At 40.8% G+C, this 10,880-nt stretch overlaps 1 protein-coding gene across 3 annotated transcripts in view; it reads left to right on the forward strand.

The window, feature by feature from the left end:
- ARHGAP20 (Rho GTPase activating protein 20) overlaps positions 1 to 10,880 on the forward strand; it is a 93,468-nt gene extending 82,588 nt beyond the window's left edge. For all 3 annotated transcript variants that reach the window (XM_079787755.1, XM_079787756.1, XM_079787757.1), the window contains 4 exons: positions 489 to 598; positions 2,760 to 2,949; positions 4,045 to 4,159; positions 5,156 to 10,880. In XM_079787755.1, the coding sequence (XP_079643881.1) occupies positions 489 to 598; positions 2,760 to 2,949; positions 4,045 to 4,159; positions 5,156 to 7,029 (2,289 nt within the window). In that variant the 3' untranslated portion in view covers positions 7,030 to 10,880. The remainder of the gene's footprint in view (positions 1 to 488; positions 599 to 2,759; positions 2,950 to 4,044; positions 4,160 to 5,155) is intronic.

Here is a 10,880-nt window from a genome sequence, read left to right on the forward strand (position 1 = left end):
TTCCGCTGGAATATAACATTTGAAAATAGCAAGGACTCTGTTTTATTCACTGCTCTGTCCCTAGTACATATGAGTAAGTATGTATAGAATGATTGGATGCTGATTACATTAGGAACCTCACCAATATCTTTGTGCATTTCTTTGAACCAGTGACTTGAGGGGGAAGAGGGGATTTAGGATGATTTGCCAGGCCCTGTCACATACACTAGTTTGCTAAAATGTATACAAACAGGCACTTTCAGCCCAAAGAGGTTGTCCTGTATCTTTCCCATTACAATCCAGACTACAGTTGCTCCTCTGGTTTTTGCTAGAAAAAAGTCAAAGCATGTGTTTCTACATGTGCACATTAGGGGAGAGTTGGCACCAAGAACTGTGTATTCCAAAGAAGGGAAGACTTAACTCTTTTCAACAAAATGTTTTATAATCACTCCAGTACATGTTTAGCATGAGAATAATGATTTAAAATATTTATTTTTCCTCTCTCTCAGGACTTTCTACGACATATTCCCAGAAGTATTTTCTCAACAGATCTCTATGATAACTGGGTCTGTGTAATGGATCAAGGAAATGATGAAGAGAAAATAAATACAATTCAAAGGTAAATATTCTAATTTGGTCACATCTCAAAAATACTTTTTAAAAATCATATGTTTTATAAGCTCATCTTGTGAAGTAATGATACCCATGGGGATCAGTTTTAAAACAGATTTATGCTAGCCACTGTCATTATTATGATTGTTTATTGCCTAATCTTATTAACATGGCACACTTGACCATTGTACACCTTCTATATGTCTAATCTGAGAGGAGTTGACAAAAACCAATACTATAAACCCAATTTATGATCTTAATTTTGGTAAATATTTAACCAGACAACCACTTCTATATCTTATTCACCAACTGAATTCACACAGAGAATATTTTCTCCTTCAAGGAACTCACAGTCTGGTAGAGTGCACAGGTAAAGCCAGAATTACAATGGCAATTCAGTATAGTCAGTGCTGTAAAAGAAATACGTGGAGGGGGCATTGTGGGAGCACTGCAGAGAGGCAGGTAGCTCTGCATAAACTTCAAGGAAAAGGGAGTTGCACAGATGCAGTCTGATCACAAGGAGTGCATCGTCTATACTCAGGCAAAGGAAGCTGCTGGCAGAACTCACCCCCGACCCCTCCATATTTCCTGCATTATAAGAGAGCAAGAAAGAAGTGTCCATCAAAAAAGCAATACTTCCAGTTCTTTGAAAATCCAAAAATCCCAATGCCATTTTTTCCATATGCTTCTTCAATACAGTTTTTTTCTCAAACAATTTTAAAATATAAGTTATTATCTACATCCTGCTATTGATAGACATCCCTTGTCTGTAGAAGAACAGGATACAACTGTTGGAGAAAGAAAGCAAAACCTTGTCACAAAATACCCTCTGCTTCCATTATGGTTTGGTGGAAACCATTCGGAGATAGTGAAGGTTAGATTCTGTGCTTTTGGCTTATTGTCTAAAACTTTACACCCTACTGTTAAGGTGATTACCTTAAAAAAAAGAAAAGGTAACACTATGACTCTCATACAAATACAAAATGAACATGTATAAAAGATTTCATTTACATCATTAATTAATGAGAGAACTGATCATTTCAAACTACCACAACTTATGTAGTTGAATCAGAAATGAATTTATAAATACATGCAAAACTGGCTTTCTCTACTGAGGCATTGAGGGGTAGTGGAGGGCACAAATAAATCATTTGTCTCTTGACCAGACAGAATTTTTTCAATTCTATGAGCAAGTGTTAGGTGCACTGTAAGTCATCAATAACTTACAGAGTTTGTAGAGTTAGCTCAGAGGCTTAGGGCCTCCATAAAACCAGGTGACCCAAGAGTGTGCTAGACAGGGTCTCACTTTCCATTGAACACACTCAGTAATCTTTCGGTCTGTTTCAATATCTTTCATAATTTGTCCCTATAAACTACACTCGTTGTGAGTTCATTGTACTGAAGAAATGCCTCTGTTGTTTTTGCAACAGCAATCAGACTAATTTTCTCCTCTTGGTTGCAGATTCTTGTTTTAAAAAAAGCAACAACCTTGATATCAACATATAAGTTTTCTGGATGGTACTAAATATTATTTTCAGAGAATGATAATGTAAAAACCTCTTATCACTTACAAAAGGGGAACAGTAGGAAATAGACTATCATAAGCTTGACTTATATGTGAAAGTGATACCAGAAAGATGAGCCTTGGGACAAATTGACTTTGGGAGCTAGTGGAGCAGAGCCTAAGCTCTCAGAATGGACTAGGCAGTCTTAATAGCTCAAGTTTGGGTTCTCACCAAGAGATACACTTGGAAATAAAGGAGCACTTTAAGTTTAATGGTTGTTGACTTTCATCAGAAAGATTTTTGTGGGGTTTTGGTGGAGAATATTCTGAAATGTTACAGGATTTAACTAAATTAAAATACATTTTGTTAGTTTCAGGTAAATTGGGTAGCATTTTTTGTGAGCCATTTTTGTGCAGTCTCTTACATTTTCATTGAGTTGTGAAGACAGTGTACAAAATAAATAGCTAAATCCCCGGTCTTATTTTCCCTCCTTCTGTACAGGCAATGCTCACTTTGCATGGTACCATGTTAACTGAAACTCCTGCACATCTGGACTGTGTTTTGCTTTGCATGAGGAATTCATGGAAAGCAAGGGTTGCCTGTTTATACAAATAGTTTATGAAATGTCTTGTTTAAAGAGTGCATTTTTCTTTCTATCTTCAGGCTGTTGGACCAGCTTCCGAGAGCCAATATTGTTCTTCTAAGATACCTTTTTGGGGTACTACACAACATTGCGCAACAGTCCTCATCCAATCAGATGAACGCATATAATTTAGCGGTGTGTATCGCTCCGAGCATTCTTTGGTCTGCTACTTCCTGCAGCCCAGAATTAGAACCCGTATTTGCAAAAAAGGTAATGAAGTTTTTCATTTTTATGCCGTGGGAGACTGAGTCCCCATTTTGAAGCTAAAATTCAGAGTATTCATTCTAAAAGACATTTTCTGAAAGAACATAAATTTGGGCTCACTAATTGTTTTATCCTATCTGGTAAACTATAGAAAAGTGGTTTCTGAAGCATAAAAGTGCTAGCAGTTGGGTTAGTTCTCTTTTTCCTTGAAAGAGGCAAAAAACTGTGACTGACTTCAACCACGGAATGATAAGCAGTTGGTCTGAGAAAAGAAACAAGAACTTTGAAGTTAGACAAGCCAGGGTTCACGTCTCAGCCCCACCACTTGCCAGATGTACACTCCTGGGCAAAATTAGTTACACTCATCCAGTTTCTCCTCTGGAAAGTGGAGGTGGTGATACCACCTCTCGTTCATACAGTGGTTACTTGAAACCACACCCCTGTGGTGCCTGGCGTGCCCACCATTCTGTTTGCTCCTTTGCTCAGCTGTTGGGGCAGGGAAACTACAGCGAGACTCCAGTACAGCTCAGTGGAGGCAGAAAGCTCCCTGGTGAAGTCTCACCTTTTCTGCAGGAGCCTCCCGTTAGGAAGATTGTGGGAAGGAAGTGCCTAGGGAGAGATGAATGGGGCAAAACACAGGTTTTCTCTCCAGCTGTCTCTCTCCTTCACAGTCAACCCATAGAGGATGCCCTCTTCCCAGACCCATGACAACTACCTCATACATAAGAAATGCATTCATATGTCTGTCTAGTGAAGCTTCACGGGCTTTAATAACAAAGTGTATTTCGTTACCCTAAGCACTGTAGAGAATATGTAAAACTACCCTAATTTTAAAGGCAGAACCATTGGGAAGAAAATGTTAGTATTAAGCCAAAGCCACAAATAATAACTTTAGTCCACTGATTAAAATGGGTTTCTATCCCCAAATTAACTCTTGTCATAGCTTTTTAGGGGAAACTCTTTTGTATACCTTTAAAACAGACATGATTTTTTCTCAGGATTCTTTTGCATTTTTGTTGAAATCAGCACTCATATATTAAGTATGGTTTATAGATATGCTGTATGGAAAGTGGCACTTCAATTTTGTCCCTTTTTGTACAGGTTACTCTGCTTATTCAATTTCTGATTGAAAATTGCTGTAGAATATTTGGAGAAGAAATCACTTCCCTCTTTGGAGAGGTGTCAGTGAGGTGTGACATTAGAGAGAATACCTCAGGTATTGTGACTAATTGGATTGCTTTCCTGTGAGAAATAGGCGCGCGTCTGTGAAGGTGATGGGACCGTGGTTGTCGTGGATCCCACGGCAGCTCCGGGGAAGGGAGCCACTGGCCTGGGTCAGTGGGCCTAGGGCTCCTTCATTAGAAGGCCTGCTGCTGTGAACACTGGTGGGGTTCACGTAGATACGATGAGATCCCCAACTTCAGGAACCTGTTAGCACTTGTTGGTGTTCATCTTTTTGTAAACGGAACTTTACAAGGAATGCTAATGCACATCATAGGACGGGAGTTAAAGCTGGAGCAGAAGGCCCAGAGGCCGCAGAGGCAGCCGGGCTTTTCTGCTCTCCCCTTCCTCTGCATCCCTGGGACACTCGGGATGCTGGTGGCTCTAAAACCGTTTCTAAGCAGCAGCATCCAGACTGTGAAGTCCTGTACCACCAATGACTAGTTAGATCACCTTAGGTCAATTATTCTCTGCCACTGAACATTGATTCTGTATCGATAAAATATGGATGCCCATAATGCCTAACTTTTATGGTGGTTTTAAAGATTAAATAAATAATGGATATTAAAGAACTCTATCAAAGAGAAGTTGACAGGGTTTTAAATTGTTGCCCTGAGAGTTAATTTTGTGTATTCACCAGCAAGCCATGCTAGAAGGAAGTCTCATTCGGAATCCAGATGTACTTGGCATTGATTCCTTTAATTTTTTTGTGTGTCATTTCTCGGTATTATAACATGTCTCTTTGCTTTGAGGCAATCTTACATAAGGAAAGCCCATTTCTTCAGGAACTGAGATAAATCTAGTACACCCAATTTAATTTTGTATTCTGCACTGATAAATTGAGATATTGTGAATGATCTTTTTTCGTTAAGTATAGAAATTTGAAAAATCTACATGAAAAGATAATTAAACTAAGCATCACAGTTTTTGTTACTTTAGGCAGCATGCACTTGAGTATTTAACGAGGTTATCATGGTTTGATTTCCCACAGATCTCTCTTGCTTACAAATGACTGACTCCTCGTATGACAGCTTGGAAAACGAGCTGAATGAGGATGCTGACGCTCCGTGCAGTGACCTGGTGACGACCCTTGGCCAGGGGAGCAGAAGCATGGACTCCGTCCTCACCCTCAGTGACTATGACCCCGACCAGCCTGAACTGGAAGGTCTTTTAACCCTGAGCGACTTTGACTTAGACCGTCCAAAACATGAAGACATTCAACTGGAAGGGCCTCTCGATTCCAAGCCAGTGACTGTCACAGTGCTGTACGGAGAGGCCACCCTGCAGGACCATGCCGGGGCCCCATCCGGCACTACCACACCCAGCTATCTGTCCATGGCTGCAGAAGATGCTCCGAAAAGCCCTCGGCGCCACCGGCGCTGCTCGGAGCCCAGCATCGACTATCGAGATGCAAAGCTTTCCTCTTTCCGCGAGTTTTACCAGAAAAAGCTACGCAAGTCCAGCTGTGATGCAATTCTGTCGCAGAAAGGTGAGGACCATCTGAAGCAAAATGAACCCCCACGGGAGGAGGGTAAGACGTATTTTAAACAGGCTGTAGTCACAGGCACTGATAACAAGAAAAATGCCTCTAATAAAAATGTTAAGAAGGGCTTCTTTACTCATGAAGGAAGCCACATGAAGCTCCCCTCTCCCTCAAAGCCAGTGGCCATTTCTGTGGCATCTTGCAATTACATGTGCTCACATGATTGTCCCAGGAGCCAGGCCTCTGATGCAGACGCACCTGGACATGCCGCGCCACACACAGCAGATGCCCCCAAGAGTTCCAGGAGGCACCGGTGCTGCTCAGAGCCCAGCATCAATGACCAGCACTCCAAGCTGAGCTATCTCAGGGGGATTTTTTCAAGGAAACACAATAAAGCCAGCTATGAAGTAGGCGCCTTGCGTGGAGAGGAGGAGTATCTCCAGCAGCACAAGTCTTTACAAATGGAGGGGCAAAAGCTCATTAACCAGAGCTTGGTCATGGGGATCGAGGTGGGCAAGAGCGGTGCCACAAGCCAGAGCACTGAGACCCTTTTACCCTCGAGGTTAAGCATCCGCCCCAGGACTAGCTGTTCCAGCTTGTCCTCCCCAGGCACCTCCCCATCTGGCTCCTCCGTGAGCTCCCAAGACAGTGCTTTTTCTCAGATTTCAGAGCATTCCGTGTTTACGCCCACTGAAACCTCCTCCCCAATAGATTGCACTCTTCAGGCCCATGGCCAGCAGGGACAACCTTCCGACTTCGGCAGCTCCAGACTCACTTCTGGAGGGTCTGGTCCCGCCTCTGGGCAGGCCAGCAGCCTCCTGGCTTATACAAAAAAGGACACCTTAGAGAGGCATTCACACATGCATTCTGTAACCCTTCATCCCAGCACGTGGCTAAGAAATGGTATGGCCAGTTTAAAAAACTGGTCCCTCAAAAACAAAGCCAGGGCAGCCAGACCAGAGGAAAGGAAAATAGCTTCTCTACCAGGACCTGCAGAGCCACGTCCACATGCTTCTGGGGCTCCGGAAGCCAACCCACAGCAAGAGACACAGAAAGACATGCCCCTGAGGGCACCTGCAGAACTTCCAGCTCTGCCCACAGCCCAGCAGCACAGCTCCGGTCCCAGCCACGTCTCCGAGCCACACGGTAGCTCTCCATCCAGCCAAGTGGAAGGCACATTGGAGCTTTGTCTGAAGTCACAGGAGGAAGGAGAGAGAAGCGGGCAGTGCTCTCCGGGTACCCCGCCCTGTGAGAGATCTTCACCCCACTCTTCGGTTATGGATGATGAGTCCAGCCCAGACTCAGGGCCTACAGTAGTGTGTGATGTTGCGGACAAACATTCAACCAAAGACATTTTACCACAAGAAGAACCTGATGTCTAGAAGAACAGAAAGTGGTCTAATAATGACATCGAGACAATAATCATTATGACCCCTTTGTATAAAGTACCTGGAACAGGTAGCATAAAGAAATTATTGCTAATACTTAGGACAATAAAATAATTCTCTTTACAAAGACCATGTGGCAAGAAGTTTAAGTACAATAATTAATTAGAGCGTGGAACTGGGCCTGTCATGATTTTAGAGATACTAGCAGAGAGAGAAAGTGTCTTGATTTTTTTCTTCTTTACTTTTAAATTTATTGAATTTATTAGGTAACATTGGTTAATAAAATTATATAGGTTTCAGGTGTACAATTATATAACACATCATCAATATATTGTGTGTTCACCACCCAAAGTCAAGTCTGCTTCCATCATCATTTATCTCCCTGACCCTCCTCTATCACTCCCACCTCCTTTCCTTCTGGTAATCACCATACAGTTGTCTGTGTCTATGAGGGTTTGTGTGTTTTTATTGTTGTTGTTTTTTTTTGGGGGGGGGTACTTAATTCCTTCACCTTTTTCACTGAACTCCCCAATCCCACACCCTCTGACAGCTGTCCGTCTCTATGAGTCTGTTTCTGTTTTGTTCGTTAGTGGAATCATGTGGTACTTGTTTTTCTCTGACTGGTTTATCATTTAGCATAAAAAGGAAGCATGCATTATACCAGGTTAGTCCCCTGAGAAGGCCAGGGTATCATTAGTGAAGAATGGAGACTGTGGGGAGAGGGGAAGGGTGCAGACAAACAATCCACATTCCATGGAATATGTTCAATAAATAAGCAAGAAAAATGCCACTAATCAAAGTATTGGGAAGAAAAGCATGCCCAGTAATGAAGGAAATCATGTGAAACATTTCCCTTAATCCAAGTCACTGGCTATTTCTGTGACTTCTTAGAGTCATATGTCCTCGCAGGATCGTTCAGAAAATAGCCCAGGATGTAGCTAGACTGGGAAAAAGGAGAGTGGCTCAAGAGCCATGAGTATCATGATGCCATTTTTTGTTGGTTGTGTTACTTGATTCATTTGTCCATTAGCACTGCATCGCTTTGCAAAGGCTCCAGTAAACAGCTGGGCGGAGAAAGAGGAAACGTTGCCCATCTCCGTGTTCTTTACAAAGGGACTTGGGCTGGGAGCATTCTCCAGAAACACAGCATTTCCAATTAGAAGGTGGCCTGAATGCACCCGTTACCTGAGGGTGGGGGGAAACTGCAAAACAGTCCTTTCTCTGTTACACGAATGCTGTTGCCAGCATGATGAAAGCCGGGCTCCTCTTTGCCGAAATGTTTTCTGCAGCCCCGCCTCTTAGAGTAGTCAGCCAGAACACATTACTGATAAGTCACCCTTTTTCTGATGATCATTTGGCCATAGAGAGAGCAATTTTGAGTTTACCAGCTTATGAAGAGTTGCAGAACAGAATTCCCACCAAAGTGGCTACCGGGCCTTCTCAGTCACTGGCTTGGGATTTCCCTACCTCCAGGAGTTTTTACATACTTTTGTCCCAAATGACTCATGGTTTACAGATAGTGTATACCCCACCTCTTTGGTTTATATCCATTGATTACCGCTCTCTCTGTCTTAAAGTGACACTGGTACATCTCCTGGATTAACTCCATTGATTATTAGGTCTTGCCAGCCAGTATGGAGGGATAGAGTCAGGAAAGGATGTGAATCTTCCTTCATTTCAACTTGTTACTTATAAGAAGCTTAGAACCTACTGCATCTCTCTAGTCCACCATCAAATGGACCTTTCTCCCACAAACTAGCTTATTCCAAACTATATTTCTGAGCCATTAGGAAGCTTTCATGTTAAGTGTTCTTTCCCTGTTGTCCTAAATGTTGCATTTTTTTTTTTTCAGTTAAAGGGGGGAAAATGTCTTCTGGTGGCTCTGGCCTGGTAGTTCAGTTGGTTAGTGTGTCGTCTTGATATGCCAAGGTTGTGGGTTCAATCCCCAGTCAGGGCACATGCAAGAATTAACCAATGAGTGCATAATAAAGTAGAACAACAAATCAATGTTTCTCTATCTATCTATCTATCTATCTATCTATCTATCTATCTATATCTCTCTGTCTCTCCTTTTCTCTCTCTCTCCCTTCCTTCCTCTCTCTAAAATCACTAAAATAAATAAAAATAAAATGTTTTCTGTAAGATATAACAAGTCTTTCAGTATTAGCTATTGGTGCTACCTACCTCTGGGGTACATAGCCCTGTTTGCCCTTAGCATTATAATTAGCTTTTATAAATCTGGGTCCAAAGAACACCTTCATGACACTGGCCATCTCAGCCACAGGTGTGAAGTAGATTTCACGTTGTCCTAATGTTAGACCTCTAAGAGTCCGTATGCATTTTTTGCTATATAGAAAGGCAACAGGGATCTCCCTTACCCCTAGGGCAAAACTACTGTCAGAACTGCAAGATGTGAATGAAGCTCTTCCAGCTTCGAGTGTCTTTTTGGAAGAAATTTCTTCTCTACTTAACAAAATATTACTTCTAGCCTTTTTATAATATATATATATATATATATATATATATATATATATATGTAGAAAACCACACCACCCAATTTGAATCATAGAAGGAAATAGATATTGAGTTTCTTAAGTAATTATTCCTACTCTCTGTGTTCCCTTAGATCCTCCTGTAATAATGTAAATAGTTTGTTAATATTGCTGTAAAGTATTATATTGTATGATTTGAAGAACGTCATTTTATTATACTCTGTTAATCTATAATATATTAGACTCATGCTTTATCTAAAATGTTTTGAGTTTGTATAATATATGTTGACAGATTTTACTATCCTGTTATGTAATAAATGTGTATTTTTGTACTTGCAGAAACTGCTGCTAACTTTTAAAGTTGTTTGGTTTTCAAGGCACTGATAATGGATATGTATGAAGTCCATGCTGTCTATTAAATGAAATACCATTCTCCAAAGTTAACAATCTCCCCAGAGCAATGTTCCCTTTGTAGAATTGTTCTAATTAATGAGCCAAATTTCTGCTCACCATTGGAACTTTCATAAAATGCTATTAATGCAGAATTGGAACTTTGAGCTTTTAGTCATAGATCATGGTCAGTCTTTCTAGATGGGAAAAAAATAAAGCTTTTCTATTTTTCTATTCTTACCATTTACCAAACAAGACATGCTTTAAACACAGTCTTCATTTGCTTACGCATTATGTTTTCATTGTGCTCCTGGAATCAGATTTGGTCTTTATTCTCATATCAAAAGAACCACCAACTTGGTTTAATTGATGGTATGATATTTTCTTACCTGAATTTAAACCATTTTGATCAGATTGACCAAGTTGCTCCCAGACATGAGTACTTCTGAGGTCATATAAATGTATTACTGGTTTCTCAGGACTGTTGCGTCTTTACTTGTCAGAGTTCATTGGGGTTCACTCTCTACATTTAACCACCATTTCAAAGAGATGCAAGAAAATGTACTTAGTACAGAGAAATGATTTGTTCTACTAGCACTGATTAGGCGCAGGCAGTGTGCACATATACTGATGTTAATTTCTCCCTAAATTTTACAGAAATACAAAGATTACTGTAAAAAGAGAGTCTTGATGTACTAAAAACATTGGATTCAAGAAATTTTCTCATTGTGTTTTTCTACTTTTCATGGCATGCCATTGAATTGAAAAGATCTAATGTTTCCTGGAACCAATGACATATTTTGTTTGTTGAAAAGAAACTCTAAGTATAGTATGTATCTTAAGCCAAATTGTGGTAGTAAGTGTTTAACTTATCTTTTCCTACCTGGTCATGTTTTAATGACTTAAGAGAAAGTCTTTGCAAACTGCTTATTTCAATACAAAGGACAAAAATGAATAATAAAA

The sequence above is a fragment of the Cnephaeus nilssonii genome, assembly GCF_951640355.1.
Source record: "Cnephaeus nilssonii genome assembly, chromosome: 13".
Taxonomy (NCBI): Eukaryota; Metazoa; Chordata; class Mammalia; order Chiroptera; family Vespertilionidae; genus Cnephaeus; species Cnephaeus nilssonii.